The 22,236-nt window shown below is 49.5% G+C and overlaps 1 protein-coding gene across 1 annotated transcript in view; it reads right to left on the reverse strand.

Annotated features, from left to right (window-relative positions):
- Positions 1-431: 431 nt before the first annotated feature.
- Slit1 (slit guidance ligand 1) overlaps positions 432-22,236 on the reverse strand; it is a 161,185-nt gene continuing 139,380 nt past the window's right edge. The window contains exons 26-37 of the mRNA XM_005407596.2: positions 15,996-16,159; positions 14,101-14,225; positions 13,725-13,822; positions 10,692-10,831; positions 10,484-10,577; positions 9,352-9,489; positions 5,897-6,134; positions 4,052-4,182; positions 3,447-3,601; positions 2,063-2,351; positions 1,560-1,771; positions 432-873 (exon numbers count right to left, since the gene is read on the reverse strand). Of these exons, the coding sequence (XP_005407653.1) occupies positions 635-873; positions 1,560-1,771; positions 2,063-2,351; positions 3,447-3,601; positions 4,052-4,182; positions 5,897-6,134; positions 9,352-9,489; positions 10,484-10,577; positions 10,692-10,831; positions 13,725-13,822; positions 14,101-14,225; positions 15,996-16,159 (2,023 nt within the window). The 3' untranslated portion in view covers positions 432-634. The remainder of the gene's footprint in view (positions 874-1,559; positions 1,772-2,062; positions 2,352-3,446; positions 3,602-4,051; positions 4,183-5,896; positions 6,135-9,351; positions 9,490-10,483; positions 10,578-10,691; positions 10,832-13,724; positions 13,823-14,100; positions 14,226-15,995; positions 16,160-22,236) is intronic.

Genomic DNA, 22,236 nt, shown 5'->3' on the forward strand with positions numbered 1-22,236 from the left:
CCAGTATTTGTTCAGTTAGGACCAAAACCCTCTGCTCTCTTTGGTGGGGCCTGCCACCCAAGTAGTCCTAGTGGCTGTTTCCTTCACAAGAGCCCTCTTCTAAAAGCTACAGTGGTTATCCTACACTTTACGATTCTGAGGCCTGGCCCTAAGAACCATAACACTCCCAACCTCCTCCTCAAACAGTGCCAAGAGTGGACCAGTCCGCCAAGAAGAGTCAGTCTTTTCCTTTGCAGGTGGTGGGCTGCTCCCCAGCTTCCTGGGGAAGTGGAGGGGCCAGGAGATTTGGGAGCCAGAAGCCTGCTTCAGGACAGCCTGGGCCACAAGGTGAGAGGAAGATTGCTTTGGAAAGGGGTCAGCCCCATTCTCCAGACCAAGATAGCAAAGGGTGCCACCATTCTGCCTTTCTATGGCCTGACCTCACGCACACATTCATTCAACAAATATTTATTGAGCGCCTGTTTGTGCAAGGCACTTCCAGAGAGGGCGGCCATAGCTCCAACCTGCCTTCTGCCGGGCTTTGATGCTATTAGGCCCCATGCCCACCAAGGCCCAAGCACTGCCCAGGTGATGCCCACACCCCAACCAGCTGCCGACTCTGTTGCCCTGCCTGTGGCTGCTTGGTGCACGCCACCTAAATGCAGAGGGAACAACCACATTTGGTAGGCTTCTCCACCTCCTTGGCAAAAGAGGTCCCATCGCTGCACTCGAAGGTGAGCTTCCTCCGCTTCAGCCGCAGGCCCTGGCAGCAGCCCTGGCCTGGGCACATGCCCCGGCACTCCACCCATGATAGCGGGCGCGTGGTTTGGCAGATGGCATAGCCCCTCTGGACCCGGTGAAAATCCCGGACAGGGTCCCCCCGGCACTCGGACTCTAGATGGGACAGACACCAAGAGAAAGCCTCAGGGCACACCCAGGGGCTAGCTGCTGCCACACGAGGCAGGAGGAGGCAAGGCAGCACCCTACAAGCAGTCTAAATCCTCTTGCACCCACTTGGCACCCAGGGTCCTCCCACCTCTTGTGCATGCACCTGTGCGTCACTGCCTCATAGGGTCCCCAGTGTGGTCAGTGGGAAGGTGAAGCTTTGTAGTTGCCAGGCCCCTCTGGGATAGAGTGGCTGTCAGGGTTAGATGACTCCCCCTAGGCCACAGAGGTATGTAAGAAGATCTGAGAGGGGGAAGGCCCAGGGGCTCTTAAGCTGCCTGAGGTCTGCCTCATCCAGAAGTAGCGTGGTCAAGCAGGTTAGGAACGGAGCCCACTGTCAGATCCCAAGTTCCTGCAGCCAAGAGGTTGCAGTCTGGCCAGGTGCTACTTGGGTGGTCTTATCATAAGGACAGACCTTAACCAGAAAGGACTGTGCCCTGGGGAGATGGCTGGGACTCAGTTCTCAGAGGGTGTGGGAGCAACCAAAGGTACAGGAGGGCGGGGGGGGGGGGGGACATTGGTGGTAAGTGTAGAGGGCTTGCTGAAGTTGGGAGGAAGAAAACATCAAGTTGCTACAGCAAGTTATGGGAAAGTGGGACCCCCAAAGAGCGCATGTCAGGAGGGGGGCCCCTGACCTTGCTCACACAGCTCTCCTGAAAAGCCAGGGTCACACACACAGTGTACCCCCTTGGTGGCCGAAGCCTGGCAGTGGCCATGCAGGCATTGCAGGCCCCCACAGGGCTCTACCACTGCCCCCGCCTGGTTGCATAGGGCCCCTGAGTACCCCTCCTGGCACTGGCAGCTGTAGGAAAGGGCATCGAGGGGCACACATTTCCCATGGACACACCTGGAGGGAACAGAGAAAAGGCACTGTGAGGACACATTAACCAAGGTTCAGCCCAAAGGTGTCCCACTCCTCCCAGCCTTGACTTCACAAAACTTCATTCTATCCCCAAGATTGGAGGTTTTTTGTAGTTAAACTGAAGTAGAGAAGAAACATAAACAATAAAATCTTATGGTGGGCCACATGCTCCAATTTGAGGATTTAACAACATGGGCTCGCATCTTGAGGAAGGAGAACGTACAGGGAGGGGCAGGTGGGCATGGGAGAGGGCTCCCTCAGCCCTCCCAGACTCACTTGTGGCCATGGCAGGGGCCATCAGCGGGCTGGTCACAGTGAAGGCCCCCCCAGCCAGCCTCACAGTGGCACACGGGGCCTGGGGTGGCATTGGGCTGGCAGATGCCGTGCAGGCAGTAGAGTTTGCGACAGGGTTCACAGCCTGGCACCACGCCTGGTTTCATCTGCGTCTTAGTGAAGTCCTGCAGCTCATTGTTTATGTACAGGTTTCGGATGCAACCATGGAAGCTGGTACCGTTAAGGATCTGCCACAGGCGGAAGGCAGCTGAGTTCACATCCACTGGCATCCCTGGGATGGACAGGAAGCAAAGTGAGCTGAGTCAGGCTCAAGCCATCCCTGACACCCATCTCTGAGATCCATTGGGCAGCTCTGCAGGTGTCCCCTTTTTCCCTTAGCCTCTATCTTTCTGTCTCTGTGGCCCTGCACCACAACCCTATGCCATACTAAGGGCCAGACACCTTTCCCAGAACACATGGAAAAGCTGCTCCCTGTAGGATCAGAGCTGGAGTGTCAGGCTTGGTATGGCCAGAGAACAAGTGGGGTTGGGGGTGCCGGTCCCTAAAGTCAGGCTGCCCTTACCTAGGGCTCCTTCCTTATTTCTGGAATACCAGATTTCATCCCTGGAAACCCCAACCGAAGCAAAAAGCCTGGGCCAAGAACTCATGTGCAGGGCACTTTGTCACCACTCTTGGACTCATTGCTTCCCAGAAATCCTCTGAGGTGAAACTGTCAAACCCCATCTGACAAATGCTCAGCAACTTGCCTGAAGTTGCTCAACTAGTAAAGACAGAGCTGTGATCAGAACCAGGAGTCCCAGCCTGCATATCTGCCACAGAAATCAGCACACACCCCACAGCTCTGCTAAGACAGCCCTGCCCCACCCACAGGCCCGCCTCTGCCCAATCAAGAAATGTCTGCGGGTGGTAGATAGGGGGTCTGCAATGCCAGAGGGGTATCTCCAGCTGATGGGGAGACTGTGCTGAGTCTCTTGAAGCTGCTCTGGCCTCTGAGAGCCCAAGATTGGAAATGGGCCCTGAACAATTTGGGAGCCTCTTTTAGCCAAAGCCAAGAAAGTTGCCTGTGGTACGGGAGACAGCTGTAAAGCCTCAGGCTCTACTCCAGGCTGACATCATCCTTAGAAGTGAGACTGGGCTGGGCAGAACACAGCCTGAGGTCCAGGTTGTGGAGGACAATCCTCCAGCAGTTTGGCCATTCACTAGGACAACTCCTTAGCCCCTGGCGTTTCCCCTACAATGCAGTGCCCTGCACATAAGCCCTCAGGCCAGCGAATGAAAGAGGCTCCTCCCTAGGGCCCAGTCACCATTCCCTGATGAAAAGACATGAGGAAGGACAGCTGCAGTCTTCACCAAGCTAAGTCCTCACCTCCCACATAGAGGGGCGCCTCACTGTTGAGTGTATAGTGTTTGCCGAAGTTGTCCATGGTCATGGGACTGCCGCCATCGATGGAGAGGTTCACCATCTGGTCAAAGGTGACCAGTTCAACAGTGTGGAACTGCCCATCATTGATCATCTCAGCACTGGAAGGAGATGGGGTGCCCCCACCCCAGGGAGTGGGCTTCAGTTTGGACCATTCCTGGCAAGACACTTCCCCGGAAAGGTCACTGTCCCCGCAGTTGCCTCCCCAGGGACAAAATCCCTTAGTGAGAAGAATGTGGGGACTAAGGACTACAGGCAGATGCCTCCCAACTCCCTTCCTGGGCCCCAGGGGTATGCTGAAAAGTTTGGGGGAAGAGCCCCCCTTTCAGGAGCCTCCTTTGAGGTGAGTGTGGGATGGAGAAGGAGGGACTGCAGCTCAGGCCTCAGAGAGCACCAGACTCAACATGGGGCTGGACTTACTGGTCCACATGCCCTTGCTGCTTGGCAAGTCCAGGTCTGCAGTAGTCCCAACAGCCACCTGTACTCAGCCCAGGAGACACATCCTGCTGTACCCCACCCCAAGACTAGCAGGTGGGCTGAGGAAGCTGTACCTGTAGATGGCAGAACTGGGGTAGCTGCCTGGGTCATAGCTGACACGCACATGGCCCTGGTACAACTCAACTGCGATATGGTCATTGTCCCCGTTGTATAGCAGAATCCCGTTGTCCTCTGCTGTAGAGACCTGACGGGCAAAGATACTTTCTCTCCCAACCCACCCCTTTCACAGAAGCACAGCAGGTAAGTAGAACAGAGACTGAAAGAATAACATTGTGTGCATAAACATCTTCTATGCCTGCCCAGCCTCCCCAGGAACCCCTCATGTAGGGGCGCAGACCAAGGCTGGCAGCTCTGGCTTCAAATGCCATCCACTGCCCGTCTGGCCAGGGTCAGGCAGGGAGGTGGATGATCTAGCTAAGGCCTGGAAAGTCTGTGCCAGCAGAGCAGGTAAGAGCCTGGGAAATCTGCCCAGGGACAAAGAGGGAGACTGGGACTACCACTTCCCACAGGTGGGGAGCCCCTGTGTGGGCTTCAGGTCATCAATGACACAGGTTGGACTACAGAGAGGACAGGTTTAGGATGGTTGTCTCAACCTGAAAAGAGCCACTCGGAGGTAGTGACTGTTGTTGGAGGTGGATTTTTGTTTGAGAGGGATATCCCTCCTGGCTCTCCCTCTTCCCACTATTGGTAAAGACCCTAATCCTTCAGTCCATAGAGGTGGGCAGACGGTCCAGGCTGGCCCACCCCGTGGACCCAGTGGTTGGTTCAGAGGTGGGCATATGAGTGAAGTCAAGCCAATCAGACAGCTTCCCTGAGACTTTTGACTGTTGTCTAACTAGAGTTGGGAAGGAAGAGCCCCTTTTAGTCTGATACTGAACTTCTGAGGCTATCAGGATAAAAACAAGAGTGCACCTGAGGTAATGGCGGGTTGGGGTTTGAGTGAGTTCTTTCGTTTTGTGTTAGTCTGGGTTTTTTTGAGGCAGGGTATTACTATGTAGTTCAGGCTGGCTTTGACCTCCCTGTGCAGCCCAAGCCTCAAACTCACAGCAGTCCTCCTGCCTCAGCCTCCCAAGTGCTGGGACTACAGGCATGTGCCACCACACCTGGCACTTTAGTGAGTTTTTTTTTTTTTTTTTGTCATAGAGTTACTCTGGCTGTTGTCAGGCTGTGTGGACAACATTATTGGGCAGGGTTCTAGGAGGTGCTATGGGCAATTGTGCAGGATAAGTATGCTTGAGAGGCTGAAGGGAGCTGAGGAGGAGGCAAGGACAAAGAAAGGCAGAAAGAAAGACATGGCATTTGGGATAAAGAATGGAATTTGGGAGAAAGAGTGAGCTCACTAAACAGGGGTTTATATTTTTTACTGGATGATGTGTACAGTTCACTCGAGTCTCCCTTCTTCAAGACATATTTAGTGAAATATCTACATGTTTTGTGAGTGCTGAGGTGGGACTTGTTTTTTGTCCCTCAACATGATGATGTTCTGAGATGGAATTGCAGATACAAAAGGGACAGTATAAGGGACACTAGGAATCTTTGGTTAAAGTCATAAGCCCAAAATTAACTCGGACACATTCTGGCCGTGCAAAGCAAGCCTGTCTGTGGGGCTGGAGAGCGAAGGTAAGGAGCAGTTGAGAGAAGAGATAGTGGGGAAGGATCCTAGAAGGTTTGGTTTTCTGGATCCAATCACCCATGAGACCACATCTATCCCTGCCCTGGTATGTGGCTCAATAACTTTCCCAGTTATGCTTAAACTAGTTCAGGCTGAGATCCTGAGCCCCAAAAAGAATCCTAACACAGATTCCTTCCAGTTCCCCAGGGCAGGCTTGCAACCTGATGCTCTGACCAAGGCCAGGATCCTCCGTTCTCTGCCTCTTTTTTGGCCCCTGGGCACGCACCTGTAGTGTGATGTTGGCCCGTGGCCAATTCTGCAGGTCAGTGAACTGCAGGTAAGTGTCCCGATCCACAAAGTTGACACTGAGCAACTTCTCACACTCAGGACCACTGAAGCCTGGGAGGCACTGGCACACAGGCTGGCTGCCCTGGTCCACGCAGTTGGCCCCATTCTGGCACTCAGTCCCCTCGCAGGGGTTCCTGGGAGCGGGTGGGTAGGGAGGGATCTCACAGAGCTGTCCACTGAGAGGAAAGGACATAAATCAGAGATGGCAGAACCAAAGAAAGAAGGGACATCTTTTCTCCCACAGTCCTGGAGAAAAATTCACTAAACACCTTGGGGAAATGAACCCTTAAAGTGACAGAAGCTACTTGAATGAACACTGTTTCCTGAGAGAACCAAGAGCCCGAAGGACAGTGAGAAACAAGGGTGTTTGGTCTTTGGTCCAGCAGCACTGACACTACTAGGCATGTCACAGAAATGAAAACCCCACTGAACCCACTTTTTAACAAGATCTCAGGTGATTCCTGTGTACATTAAAGCTGAAGAAGCATTTACTGCTCATGTCAATAATGCTGCAAGGCAGCATTTTATTATATAGAAATGAAAACAGACTTATGACATAGGCAGAAAGAGAGAATACCCCAGGTTACTAACATCTGAATTACTACCAATCTTATAGAAATAACAGGGCATATTATAAATAACTGTGTGCAACAAATCAGATAGCCAAATGAAATGGACAAATTCTTAGAATCACATAAAGTTCCAAAGCTGACTCAAGAGAAAACAGAACATCTGAATTGATAGGTTAAGAAGTTGAGTTAGTAATCAGAGAAATTCCCAGGCCCAGATGTTTTCTACCAAACATTTAGAGAAGAATTAACACAAATTCTTCACAAACTTCCAAGGAACACCTCCTCTCATTGTATAAGGCTAGCATTACCTTAATACCAAACCAAAGATATCAAAAAATTACAGACTAATATCCCTTATGAACATAGGTCACGGTGCTTATAAACCCAGCACCCTGATAGGCTGAGAGAGGAAGATCACAAGTTCAACCCCAGCCTGGACAACTTAGTGACTTAGGAAAACCCTGTCTCAAAAAAAAAAAAAAAAACCTAGCAAATCAAATCTAGCATAAAAACTATTATATACCGTGACCACTTGGGATTTATCTCAAATGCATGGGATTTATCCCATAGGCATGCTTGGTTTAACATCTCAAATCACTTAATGTAAAACATCATATCTACAGAATAAAAAAAAAAATCACACAAATGCACAAAAAAAAAAATCAGAGAAACTTTAACATCCTTTCATGATTAAGAAAAATCAGTAACAGGAATAGAAGTAAACTCCATGCAGGTATGGTGGTGCACACCAGCACTCAGGAGACTGAGGCACAATTCTAGCAAGTTTGAGGTCAGCCTAGGCTACATAGTGAATTCAAGGCTGGCCTGAACTACATAGCAAGACCCTGTCTCAAAAAAATGAACTCCACTGACCTAATAAAAACATACAACTAACATCATACTTAATGGTTAAAGATCAATATGAAATAAACTTGTGGGTTTATCCAGAGCAATTAAGCAAGAAAATGAAGTAAAATGCACCCAAATTGGAAAAGAAGCAAAGCTATCTCTATTTGCAGATGACATCATTCTGTATAAGAAAATCCTGGGAAATTCACTAACACACTCTCAGAACCACGTAAAGGATTTAGCAAGGATACAACATTAATGCACAAAAATAAAGCAAAATGAAATTAAGAAACCAGTTCTGTTTATAATTGGATTAAACAAAATAAGATACCAATGAATAAATTTTTAAAATAAGTGTAAACATATACTTTGAAAACTACAAAACAATGATTAAAAGAATTTAAAGAGTATCAAAATGGAAAGGTACCCTATGTTCATGAATTAGACAACTTAATATTGTTAAACTAATTAATATGCTTTTAATTAAATTACAGATTTAGCATAATTCCTATCAAAATCCCGATAGACGTTTTTGCAAAAATGAACAGACTGATGCTAAAATTCATATAGAAATTAGGGAACCCAAAATAGCCAAAGCAGTCTTAAAAAAGAACAAAGTGGGAGGAGTCACATTTTTCAGTTTCAAAAATTATTACAAAACAATAGCAATCAAGACAGTGTGAGCTGGGAATATAGCTAGCTCAGTGGCACAGAACCTGCCTGGCAAGGGTGGGGTTGTGCGTTCAATTCCCAGTACCAAAAAAAAAAGAGTGTGGTGCTGACATAAGGATAACCATATAGATCAATGGAATATAACTTAAGAATCCAAAAATATTGTCAATATTTATGGTCAATTTCTTACAAGAAAGCCAAGAGAAATGGATGAAAAAAGTAGTCTATTTACCAAAGAGGACATCAGGATATCCACATACAAGAGAATGAAGCTGGACAGCCAGTAGGAAACAGTTTGATAGTTTCTCAAACTGAACTCTCTGACTCTCTGTGATGCAGTGACCCCACTCCAGGTATATCTCCAAGAGAACTGACAATGTATGTCCCCACAAAACACTGCAGTGGATATTCATAGCATCAGCGTTTGTAATAGCCCCAGAGTAGAAACAACCTAAATGTCTATCAACTAAGGAATGAGTATTCAAAACATGGTACATTCATGCAGTGGAATATTATTCAGGAATGAAGTGCTGATACACGTCATACCACAGGCAAAACTTGAAAATACTAAGTGAAACAAGCCAGATGCCAAAGGACAACAGACTGCATGATTCACCATATGAAATGTCCAGAATATGCAACTCTATAGACACAAATATCAGTAGATTAAGAGTCTCTGGGGTGAGCGGTAGATTGGGTGTTGTGGTAATAGGCATGGGGCTCTTTCTAGAGTAATGGAAATGTACTAAATAGTTTGCAGTGATGGATGCACAACTCTGAGAAAAATGCTGACTTTCACACTTTGAGTAAATTGTAGACTCCATGAATGATATCTCAATAAAAGTGCTTTTAAAATGGAGCTGAGAGTGTATAGCTCACTGGTAGAGTGCACATTTTGCATGCACAAGGCCCTGGGTTCAATCCCCAGCACTGCAAAAAAAAAAAAAAAAAGACCAAGTGTGCGGTGAGTGGCCAGAAGGAAGGCAGCTCCTCCACTCTGGCAGGGGAGGTTGTGTTAGAAGGCAGTCGGCCTTTACAGCAGAACTTGGCTTCAGAGATTCAGCGGGGCAGGCAAGTAATGGGGTGATCTGTGTCCACCACTCACCTCTCCAACAGACAGGTTAGAGACCCTCTGCCTGGGTTCTGAGTAGTTACATGACTTTCCCAAGGCTACTCAGCTGGGATTAGTAGGACCATGGTTAAAACTCCAGCACTTAACTCCAAGGCTCTGACCCTTATTCTCCCCAAGCTATGGAGGGCTCCTGCCATATCAGACTGACTGTCAGAGGAGGCAGCTCACCTGTAACCCTTGGCACAGAGGCAAGTGTAGCTGTTGACTGCGTCCACACACTGGGCCCCATTCTGGCAGCGGTGACCCCTGCAGTCATCTTGGTTTTCACTGCAGTTGTCACCTGTATAACCTGGTGCACATTCACACCTGCAGGTAGAGAGAGGGTCAGCATCAGCTGTACATTCAGCCCAGAGCTCAGGTAGCTGAGGCCCAAACTGCCTGTGTGTGTGACTGAAAACCTCAAGTCCCAGTGATTGGTGGAGCTCCCAGGAGGTCACACAGAGTATCAAGGGCCCCTGCCCATTCTGAGAGTCTTTCCTAGTGTGAGAGTGAGCTTGTGTGGGCCTGAGGGGCCCTGGACTGGGAGGTGGATGCCAGTAGCAGGAGGAGAGGGGAGTCATGCTCCAGAGGACCCACCTTGGCCACCAAGAACATATTCAAGGTCACCCTTCGGCCCCTTCCCAACCTGCCTCCCTGCTTAGCTGTTCCCTGTGTTCTCCTGGGACCTCCAGCACAGGGCCCTGCATCCCACAAGCTCAGTACCCCTCTTCCCCCAGTCTCTCCCACTGTGCTGGGCCCAGTCTTCATTCTTCAGGAGAGTGCCCCTCCGTAGGCAGACAAGTTCACATTTCTGCAGCAAAATCTACACATATCTTCCCTCCAAGGGATGAACAATGTGTGTAAATGACCTTGTATTAGCACAGATCAACCTTCTTACCAAATAAGGTCAGGTCAGTTTTTGTCACCAGTGGAGTTCTTTTTGGATTTTGAGAGCTCTGTGGATTTATAAGCAGGGATGAGAGGTTGTGAATCTGCAGGGAACAGCTATAGATGGGGCACTGAGATGTCCGATGTGGAGCTAAGTGCTTTCCTGCACTCTCACCTGACCTGTCCAACTGGCCCTGGAGGAAGCCACTGCCTTGCTCAGCTTAGGGTGAGGAAACAGCTCAATGCAGCCAAGCAATGCAGCCAAAGGTGCAAGCCCAGGTCTGTCTGGCCACAGAGCTGGGCCCATCACCACCCTGGAACTGCCTCTCAGGAGCTTAACAGCTGGGCCCAACCCTCCCCAACAGAAGAAACAGGATGGCAGGAGGCAGAGCCCACACCAGAATCACTGGCCCTGGTTATGGGAGGCACTGACCTGGGCCCATCTGGGGTGCCCACGCACTGGGCCTCATGCTGACACGGGTTCAGACCTGGAGAGCAAAAGTCCACCGGCTGCTCGCAGGCCCTTCCTGAGGGAAGAAGGAGTGAGAGGCAGGAAGGGATCCAGGCCCTGTTACTAGGGAGGCCCCAGCCCTCCCGCCCACAGCACAAGACTCAGTGTGCTCCGGCCCTGCCACGCTCACCCACAAACTGTGGGGGGCACTGGCAGGTGTAGTTGCTCACACCGTCGACACAGATGCCCCCATTGGCACAGGCATGCTCCACGCAGTCGTCCACGTTCACTCCACAGGTTGGTCCTTCAAAGCCAATGGGACAGGAGCACCTGCGGGGACAGGGAAGGATGGAGAGGCTGCCTTCCTCTGGCCACAGGTCAGGATCATCACTGCACAGAGTTATGGCTTCTGCCTTGGCCAAACCTTGCTCGGGCTGTGGGAGTGAAAGGAGAACAAGACCAGCCCAGCCCCCGTGGGGCTCACTCACAATCTGGCAGGGGAGACAAAGACATGAGCCACTGGAGCAGAACTGTCAAGAATCAGTGACAGAAGCACTGAAGCCAGGATGTGGGCACAAAGGGGCAGGGGATACCTCACTCCCCAGGGGTGGCTGGGGCAGGCTTCCAGAAAGAGATGATAAATTGATCTAACCAAGGACCCCAACAGGGGACACCAGGAAAGGGAGGGAAGGCGGTGAAGGTGGAGAGATGAGTAAAAGCCAAAGCGAGAGGGGGCCTCATGCTTAGCCCTCTGGGAAGGGACCTGCTCATCCACACAGTTCAGAACTTTGGGAGCACAGACCTCAGAGACAGGGTGAGGATAGGGTGGGGTAAGCAAGGGCCAGGCTGCAGGGGATCCTAGATATCAGTGATCTTCAACCAAAGCACACCATTCCCTGGGCACCCAAGGTTTTCCAAGGGATTTGAGGGTCAGAGAGAGGCTGGAGAAATTCACACCCGGCTCTTCAAATATCCAAACAAGCTCCTCTGTACACCACCATGCTGAGGATTCTATAGAGGCGTCCTGCTCTCAGGTCAAACCCAAGGTGGGACATTGCCCCCAGGTAGCAAGTAATGGAACAACTAGGGACATGGATGAGCAGGCAGCAACTGAAGAAATGCATTTGTTAAGTCAAGGGCTTTCCAGTTCTGCGTGTTAAAAATGGAGACCTCCTGGAACTGTCAGTGGAGAGAGCATTAAAAATACTTTTGATGATAGATCACTCTATAGTTTTGGGCACACAACCTGGGAAGGGTTTCAAAGAATTGAGAGACACAGCTATAATGAAACTTCTTCTAATCTGTAATCTGATCAGTATATTTATGTGAACAAACTTTGCCCACATTTATAGCTATAAAAACAAAACAAACCAGGAATACAGTAGCTGCCGAGCCCTTCCCATCCTATACCCCCATGGACACGTAAACCAACAGAGAGATGAAAGAACCTGTCCGTTCCATGAGGGGTTAGCATCTAAACATTTTCTTTTTATGCTTAATAACTATCAGTCAGACTTTACAGTAACTGTGTGGTTTTGCATGGCTCTATATTATTAGAAACTATAATGATAATACAAATAGAAGATTCTGACACAAAATATGAAGAGAGACTTTAATATTAACTCTTGTATCCATGTCAGTGGCAGAGAAGCTGGTGAATGATCCTAACAAAAAATCCTATTACATTAGATGAAGAATAAGAAGATGGGGACTGCAATAGAAATAACAGCTCCAGAAGAAAGGAGAACAGGGTGGCCAGGCCTGCAGGGTGCACACCTATAATTCCAGTTTTGAGGTGGGGGATCTTGAGACCGAGGTTAGCCTGGGCAACTTAGCAAGGTGGTGCCTCAAAACACCTCCACTCCCTACCCACAAAAAAAAAAAAAAAATTCACAGTGAAAATCTTAGCTAGCAATCTAAGAATATACGTAGGGGAGTATCATTTATGAGTTTACATTTTGTCTTGGGGGCTATGTGAGTAAAGAGGTCTGAAGACCATGCTCAAGGCATGTTTTCAAGATTAACAACAGAAAGATTTTAAGCTGGGGTTACTGGAGTGACAGGGTCACTTTGTATTGAAGGAAGCCCCTCTGGCAGGAGCTAGAGGCAGGGTGGAGGGAGTGGGTGTGGGTAAACAAGAAAGAATCTCAGGTTGACGGGTAACTAAAGGACATCCCCTATCTGCAGGGCCCACCCTGCTGGGGTAAGCAAGGGCCAGGCTGTAGGGGTTCCAAGCCCTGGGCCTGCAAGGGTGGCTTCGTCTCTGAGGAGGAGGCTAGGGAAGTGGAGCTTTGCTGGAGCTGGGGCCCAGGGTCCAGGAAGCTGCACCTATCCTAAGGATGAGTTTCCAAGGTGACCCCAGGAGGAGAGGCCACTTAGCATTTTATTTTCCCCATCTGCTAATTTGGGTTTGCAGAGGCAGGTTTGGCCAATTCTGCTGGTAGAGTCAACGTCATCTTCTGAAAAAAAGTCCATTTGTTCAGTGAGCAATTTATTTTCAGCAACTGCATACTATGTGTTTCTCAGAAAAGCTCTGGAAATGTGGGGGTTGGTGGGGGTCCTGGAGGAAGGGCAGTGCGAGAGGCTGAGGTGTGACCTCAGCAGTAGAGGGATTTAAGGAATGAGAATGGGTTGTGAGGGCCCCAGAGGGAGTGACCAGAGTTTGGCTCCACTTGGGCGGCCTCAGCCACCCCGTGGCAGCCTAGGCTATAGGTCTGGGCTCAGGGTGGCAGCTGGTAGGACCAGTTGGCTGGGGCAGCCTTCAGGCACTGGCACATCCAGTGAGCTGTTCAGTGCAGAGTGGAGGCATGGGGGTCGGTGAAGATTTATGGCAGTATCAAAGGCCTCCAACCTGCCTCTGGCACGAGCACTGCATGTGTCTTCGGTCATGGATTCTCAGTGCTCCAGAAAGACCCTCTGCACCCAGCGCCTTGCTGTAGCAGGAAGCAGACCCCAATCCTCAGTTCAGCCCTGTGACCTAGTGCTGGGTGACCTGGCTGTCCTCTAGACTCTCTGCTTTTACCCCATAGGATGAGAAGGAGCATGGCCCATGTGACCTCGTCAGCCCACTGGCTCTGATGTGGAGCATGTGTCTGCTCCCCTTGAAACCATCCCACTCCCTGGAGCACAGGGAGGCCTAGTCACCCCCTGTGGGGAAGAAGAGCACCAGGCCCGGGTAGTAGGCCCATCGCACTCCAGGATCCTGCCCCTTCAGGCCACTCACGTGAAGCTGGCATCCTTGCCTTCCTCAGCTTGACAGGTCCCCCCATTTCCACAAGGGTTGCTGGAACAGCTGTCTGAGGATACCTCACAGTGTCGGCCCTGGGAGGAAAAGTCAGGTGAGTATGTCCCAACAGAGGGAGCCAGCCCCTGGGCAGCTCGGCCTCACTGTCCCAGGAGTTTGTTTATCCTTTCATTCATTCATTTACCCTCCCATTCATTCATTCGTACATTAAGTCACTGACAACAGGTTCACCCAAGCATCTGCTGTGAGCCAGGCTCTGCTGTGGTACGTGGGACAGCCTGGAGAACAACCTTGCCTGGCCTGCAGCACACATGCAGAGCTTCCTCCTCCACACTCAGCCTCTGCCTCTACTCACCTTATAGCCACTGGGGCAGACACACCTGTACATCTCAAAGGGGTCATTGTGGCAGGTGCCCTGATTCTGGCATGGGCTGGACAAGCAGGGCTCACACTTGGTCTGGACAGCCAGAGTGGGGGGACCTGTGGTGACAGGAGCGTTAGTGTAGAGAGGTGGAGACAGCCACATAGGCCTGTGCCAAGAGCCCCAAATCCCTGTGAAGCTCAGCCCTGCAGAGGTGGTGGCACCACACTCCCCAAGAAGATTCTCTCTGTGTCCCTGAGATCCTGGTTACACTCCTCTTGCACAGTCCGCCTTCCCAGCCACTGGACCCACTTCTGTGCCATGGACCGTGCCAGCTCCAGTCTAGGCTAGACGGACTAACTGCTGGAGTCTGCAGAGTGCTTGGCGGGTAGGCACTGCAGGCATGTGAGGGCTGGCATCACATCATCAGCATGAGAGTGGCACCATCGTCATGATGGAAGCAGCTGATATTTCCTCTTCCCCTCACAGCCTCCTAACATGATGCCAGCCTGCCACCCATTCACAGGATAAGGGAAGGCAGCCATTAGCAGAGGGGAAGGTTGTTTCCAAGATCAGCTCTGCAGGGAGGGCACCTGGGGTGGGGCATATCCTTGAGGCTGTTCATCTCCAAGACTAAGGCCAAGGGACCTCCTCCTACCACCTCTGGGGCTACAGCAGGCTCCTGTGCAGCCCTCCTGGATGTGGCTGTAGAAGCAAATGGAGAAGCGGTGACCGGGTGAGTGGGCAACACTTGTAAGGGGCACTGGAACCTCACAAGATAGGTAGAAAAACCAGGCCAGTTAACTCAAGCATCCCTGTAAGACTCCTTCTAGAAGCAGTGGCACAGTGGTGCCATTTAAGAGGCATGAACAGAAATAAGAACACTTTTCAGTAATGGCAGAAAGCTGGCGAGAGACTTGCAGGCACAAGATGGGTTCTCTTTCTTGACAAGGTGCTGGCTGTACACTGAGTTCAGTTAGTGAAGATGCATTGATCTCTTCACTCATGTATGTGTGTTTTATTTCAATAGAAAAAAAAAACCCACCAGCACCCATCCTACCCTGTAAGGTAAATACTGAGCACACGCTCATGTCAGCTGACCTGCTCCCAAAAGCCTCAACACACGCTGGCTCTTGTGAACTGGTACCGCTGTGAGAGCACCCTGTACCCAGGGTGGCCCAGCATCTCCTCATTAACCTATGGCTGTGACTTTCATTTCTGAGGTGGCCTCTGAGCTTGTAGGGAGCAAGGGCCATGGCCCTCCCCTGGGGATCCTTGCACAAAAAGCTGGGCCTGAGACTACCGCTCAGCCACCTGTCTATGTTCAGCAAGGCCTCTGGGGCTCAGCCACCAGCCAGCCAGTCAATCAATCCCCGAGCAAGCATTTACAGATGCGTGAGGTGCAGCACCCAGAGCCAAGCCAAAACAAGCTGCCAGTCATGCTCGCTCCACTTCGGACAAACAGCAAGACAGTGGCAGCTGCTTCACCGGCTCCACCAGTGGGGGAGAAGGGGTTAAACTAATTGCTGAGCATGATGCCTACCTAAGGGAGGCTGGAGTGCTTGTGCTGCCAACAGGCTGGGCGCCTCCAGAAACACGGCTGCTATTTTCACTTTTCTTACATAACTCTGGGGAAGGATTAAGCTCTGACAACCTCAAATTTTTCTGCCTGACTTTTTTTGTTTGTTATATGTCAGGACTAAAGGCAGCCATTCTAACAAGCAGCAGGTGCTTTACCCCTGCCACCCCACAGCTCTAGCAGTCATCACACAGACATAGGGGTGTCCAGAAGGCCTTGCCAGGGGTAGGTGAGGCCCAGGCTTCCCAGCAGCCGGGGGTGGGACTCAGATCAGCACCTGCCACCCCTTCCTCCATGCTTCTGGATTCACCTTGGCATTCAAACTTCTTGGCAGGCGTGGTGAGCAACAGCTTGCCCTCCATGTCTGGGGGCCCAGCGCAGCGGGCAATGCCCGGTTCCTTGTAGCCAGTTTTCACCCAGTTGGATAGCCAGCGGAGGTGGCAGTCACAGTACAGAGGATTGGCACCGATAGCCCTGCAGCAGAGAACAGAGAGAAGCAGGCATTACAGCTTTGGGGGGTCTTTTACCCACTGGGCTCCTGGGGTCCCATGCACTGCACCAGCGGCTGGCAAAAACCCTACCAGCCCCCATGTCATGGGCACTGACTTGCACCCAGTACCATTTTAAGCTCTTCATACACATTATCTTGCCAGCCCTCAGTACACTCTCCCATCTTAAGTGGGTACAAACTGAGGTTCACAAAACTGTGGAAAGTGAGGCTGAGAAACTTGCTAAAGAGTACACAGAGAAAGAGAGGAGCGGGGATTTGAACCCTCCTTGCCAGGGCCAGAGCCCATGAATGCATCGCCTCCTGTGGGCTTGGGGAAGAAAGCAACCAACATTCACGGACACAGCCTGGCAGGGAGATGGCTGCTCTTCCCGCACTCACATGTTGGATCTTCTCATTAACCGGACATGCAAGTTTTCATTCCTGCATCTTCCAGAGGTGGAAACTACACCTTACATGGAATCAGTAATTTCCCCAGGGCCACACTACCAGTGAAGGGAGCTGCCTACCTCAAAAGTCCACATTTTTTATTTTTCTTTCATATTTAATTAAACAAAGGACACACAAACGCGTTATCTTTATAAGCCCCTTTTAATCCCTGTGGACAAAGCAAGTCTCCGCCCTGCACAATGCTGTGAATCAAGTGCTACTGAGCTGTGCGCCTTAAAAAGGTTAACTTTATATTGTGTAAAGTTCACCTCAGTTTTTTTTTAAAGGTACTTGTGTGTATTATTGATGAGGTACAAAATGGAGTAACTCCTGGAGGATGTTCTGTGATAGCTATCAAATTACTAATGCATTTGTGTTCGGGGATGTATCTGCACACGCGTGTAAAGACGTCTGTGCTATGGCCTTCTTTGTAAGAGAAAGACTGGCACTTACGGGTTGAATTTCCCTCCAAAACTCATGCTGAAATTTCACTACCCTTGTGACAGTGTTGAGAGGTGCACATTAAGAAGGGGAGAGGACAGGAGGGCTCCTGAGCGACCTCAAGAGCTTACTTGTGCTTCCAGCAGGCCATGACATATGTGCTTGACTTCCTGGCCCCTGTGAGCCCAATGAACTTCTATTGTTTAAAGTTTACCAGATCTGTGGTGTTCTTTTATAGCAGCACAGAATGGACTAAGACAGCTAGGAACCCTCACTGGTCATCAAGGAAGGAGCAGTAAAATAAACTACACAAAAAGCATAAAGTCCACTGTCACTGCCCTCCGCACAGGGGCACATGGCTGCGTGGTCAGGCAGCCTTCCGGCGCCTTCCAGCACTGACACACACAGTTCTTCCTCACAGCTCACATCCACGCCACTCATTTCCGAGCAGCTTGTTTCTTGTCACCGAACAGCATGCCTTGGAAACCTGCCAGGTCAGCATGTGTGCATCCACCTCATTTTGTCCAACTGCTTCATAGTATACAAAAGAATGCTATGGGACTCTCCGGGACACCACAGGGTTTAATAAGGGACTTCCTGTTGCTGGACATCCTGGTGGTTCTGAGGCTGAGAGTACTCAGACATGCCTCCAAGTGGGGTGTGGGAATTTCTCTAGAACAGATGCTACAAGCAGAATTCAGCGGCAGAGTAAGTGCATGTCAGGTGCTGCTCCCCGCCAGCAGGCCAGCAGTCAGAGGCCATGCCCATGCCCTAACATCGAACCAACACGGCGCACCTGCCGACCTCCCAGCCTTTGTGCAGATCTACGAGCAAGCTCAGAATCCCTTCCCTCCGTCCCAGTGACAGACACAGAGATAGATGAGACATGGCCTGAGGGAAAGGAAGAGCCAGAGACATTTGATTCAGCAAATAGGAGAGTCAGTGCCTTGTGCCTGAAGTTCATCAATGTTGCTTTGAAAGCATAAGGCTGTATAGTGCTAATGAGGACAGGAAATTCATTAGGTCACCGGGGATGTGCTGCCACTTTCCACCTGTTTCTGGGCAATACAGAGACGTGCACAGTCTCGTAAAAGCTGCAGCAGCTCTGAACAGGGATTCCCCAAAATAGCACAGCTGATAATATGTGACCTTATAAACGGGCTGAACAAGACTTGGGCTCCAGCCCTGCCACAGCTGCTCCCTGCCCCGGTGACCTTGAGCTTCTCACTTAACATCTCCAGGGCTCACTTTATGATTCAATAAAGAGCCTGCGATCTAGAGGGGGAAGAAAAACAAGCGCATATAACCTACAATGGGAGCTGAGGGAATCGCGCAGCTCAGCAAAGAAGGCAGTTTTGACCTCGACATGTATTTAATTCTTTCTATCCTTATGTGCTGACAGCATCCATCCTGGCTAATGGGATGAGTGGGCCTGTCCTCTTTACTGAGCAATACCAGGGCCTCCCAGACATACAGGAAGGTCACTAGTGTGTTCAAACACAAAGGCCTTTTAAAGTAACAGGAATATAAAAATTGTGGTGTATTTAAAATGTCTACATTTACCAAGTTTTTATACTAATAAAAAGTACAATGTAACGTGTTATCCAGAAGAGAAATACAGAATTTATAGTGCACTACAAGGCGTCTGGTCCACCGATGAGGCACAAGTTAAAAGTGTTTTAGGAATGGCCCCTGCTTTCAGTCCTGCAGCACATTAGAGAAAATACCAGAAAGGCTGAGCCTGAGGCCGCCATGCATGTGGGGGTCCTTGATGCCTTTTAGGGTCTTCACAGATCCCTAGATCGGGGCAGGCGCTCTGCACATAAATGGCAGCAAACCTGCACCTCATAAGTGTCCCTTCCTGACTCTTAGTAATAAAAACTAAGTCCAGAATCACATGAAAATTATTCATGCCAGGTGTGGTGATGCACACCTGCAATTTCAGCTCCTGTGGAGGCTGAGGCAAGAGGATCACAAATTTGAGGCCAGCCAGCCAGGCAACTTAGTGAGACCTTGTCTAAAAAAAAAAAAAAAAAAAAAAGAGGTTAAGGATGTAGTTCAGTGGCTGGGGAGAAAAGGCTCTTTGAAAACATAAATCCTGGCTTGACCTGCAAGTGATGATGGGATGTTCCTGGTTTCTGTTTTGTGCAGACTCTCAGCTACACCTGAATTCAGCCTCCATTAACCCGCAGCAGGATCTTTGTAGTTAAGGACCATCATACCCTCTCTTTGGTCGTACTTGTCACTTCCACCTGAGGACCATTTTTCCCAGTGAAAACTACTGTGAAGTACAATTTTTACATGTTAACCAAAAATTAAAGAGAGAGAAAACTACTGTGAACTCAGTGGGGGAGTAGAGAGCCACAGGCTCAACCAAGATGAAGTTGGGTGGGGTTGGGGGACGGCAGCCAGCCTACTGGTCAACCCAAAAGGGCTGTTGACCCAGGTACACACCCCAGCAAAGGTATAAATAGCCCTGTGTTGTTGATCTTTGGTGTAACTTGGACATTGCTGAAACAGCAGCTATTCAGCCTCTCAGTGCCAAGGCAATGCCGCCTTCTGTTAACAGAGCCTGGCTGGAAGCAGCTTTCTCCTGGCCTGGAGGCCAATGAACACTCACACTCTACGCCTCTGCTCATCCAACTCCTAGGCAATTTATTTGTGTGTAGCAATGTCTCCTTCTTCCGGACTTGAAGGCAGTAGAAGTGGTTCCTGAAGGACAGACCAGACACCGGCAGGCATCAATAATTTGCAGAGTGAATGTCTGCCAAAAGGCACAAGAAAGGCACTAAGCCTCTGGGGAAGAAAGTGCAAGAAGAATCATCTATCATCCAGAAAATGCAGCTAGGTTAATTTTAGTGATCTCCTTCCAATAGTGGGGGGTGTACATATTTATACACCACTGAAATCACTTATTTTGCATTTTATCAAATAATAAATTAGTGTTATAGTTAGTAACTATTTGCTCTTCTGTCCTTTGGGTATGCCACAATTTACTTAAGCATTCCATACTGACTTTTCACACCTAATACTTAATAGATTTGGAAATCTACCTTCCTAGCCTATAGCAGATTAGAGGCAGCAAAATGCAGAATGATAACAACAAAGGATGACACTGGGGAAATGTAGCATAGGGTCTGGCACATCACAGACACTTCGCAACCAGTCGATGGGTGGGTGTGCTAGTTTGGATCATGATCAGGCTCCAAAGGCGTGTGTGTTAAAGGCTTGGTCTCGAACCCTTGGCACTACTGGGAGGAGGCAGAACCTTGAAGAAGTGAGGCCCTTGAAGGTGACACTGGAACTCGGGCCTCTTCTCTTCCTCCCTATTTGCTTTCCACTCACCGTGAGATAGGCAGCTTTTTCTGGCACATTTTGGCCATGATGTTCTGTCTCACCACAGGCCCAAAAGCAATGTAGCCAACTACAATGTACTGAAATCTCCAAAACTGTGAGCCAAAATAAACCTTTTCTCTTTGTAAGTTAATAACCTTAGGTGTTCTGTTATAGTGATAGAAGGTTGATTTCACAGATGGATGGATGGCTAGACAGATGGTTCATCTTTCATAGATGAGATAACTGAAAAGTAAACATAAAAGTAGACAGCAGCAGAGAATATACAGGAAATTGAAGCTCAGGACAGGGAACAGCACTCACAATCCTTGTAGGATGTTTGAATCATAAGAGACCTTAAGGATAACCTTTGCACATGTGAGATGAGTCCTAAACAGAAGCATAAATTGCCTGAGATTCCACTGCAAGTTGATTCCTAGTCTAGAGTTCAGGGGCTTAAATGTAGTGATCTCCTGCTCCTCCATACCCTTGCCCCGCACACCTCTCCTCCAGACTGCCTGTGGACAGGAGAGGGTCAGCGTGAGTCACAGCAGGAACACAGGCCTTCTTAGTGTCAGCGCTCTGAGGAGCCAGGAACACAGACCAATCCTGACTTGTGGTCTCCATGTGGCTTTTTCCAATGGCTTTCATGAAGCCCAGAGTGAATGCGGTGTGTCTACGTTGCCTTCTTACCATTCCAACTCCTTGTAAGTACTCAGGAAATCCTGATGGGAGGGCCGTAGTTTCTCAGTGCAGCAGAGAGTGGATGCACGTATCCCATCAGTCCTGTGTGTGTTCATGTGCACATCTGAACACAAGCACATACACGCTTACCAGGTGGCTGCCTATTTCCATTTTAAGCCCTGGATTCACAGGGCAGAATTTATTACGAAGTTGCTTCACTAACAATAAAAGCTTTCTTCCACACAGAGGCTGTTTTGCAGAGAAACTGAGCTGAGATGCCATTAACAAACACGTCCAATCACTAATGCCGTTGTCCTGTTCCACAATTACTCCTAAAGTGATCTTTATTTATTAGTTTATTTCTTATAAATTGGCTCTGGCTTCAGACCTGATGTCCCTGTTCTTCTAAAGAGAGAGATATAGGCTCAAACTTTGCTTTTGTAGATTCAGCCTTTTTGTTTGTTCAGAACATATATGGTTGGTTTACTTCCCATTTGAAAATCAAAGCCTTTAGATTTTGAACTAGAGATAAGATTAGGAAATGTTCAGGCATTGTTCAATACTCATGAGGAAGAAGGAAGGGTAGCCAGCTGCACATTTAAACCCCGAGCAGAAGGGGTAGTCGTAGAGGGAATCCAAAGGTGGGAAAGGTCCTGGCCTGGCAAGAAAGAGCATGAAGCAGACAGCAGACATGGGGCCATAGCCCAGGGGTACAAAGGAGGCTGGGCAGTCACAAGCAGAAGCAGTTTCTGGCGCCTGGCAGAGATGATCCCTGGAGAGCAGTTTCTCCCATGTAGATCCTCAGATTCTAAAGGCTAATGTCACCAAAAAATGAGACCACAATAAACAATTACAAAACAAACAGAAACAAGCCCTTGTGAATTTGAGTTGAGAGGAACAATAAACAGTACTGGCCCTGCTTGGCCTTTGTCCAGAGCCACCACCTCCAGCCTCTTCCCATCTCCTCCAGGGCCACTAGTGGCTTTCTAGGAGTTTTTGACAACTTCACTCTTCCACAATCCCCTTCTACTTATAAAATGAAGCCTAAAGTCCTTAGCCTGGCAAACAAAGCCCTTCACAATGGCATTGCATTTTCCTTTCCAGTCTCAGCTATCCGACCCCACATTCCTCCCCAGCCAAACACCCTTTGTCCCCG

Source organism: Chinchilla lanigera, unplaced genomic scaffold (assembly GCF_000276665.1).
Source record: "Chinchilla lanigera isolate Chin_1 unplaced genomic scaffold, ChiLan1.0 scaffold00106, whole genome shotgun sequence".
Classification (NCBI taxonomy): Eukaryota; Metazoa; Chordata; class Mammalia; order Rodentia; family Chinchillidae; genus Chinchilla; species Chinchilla lanigera.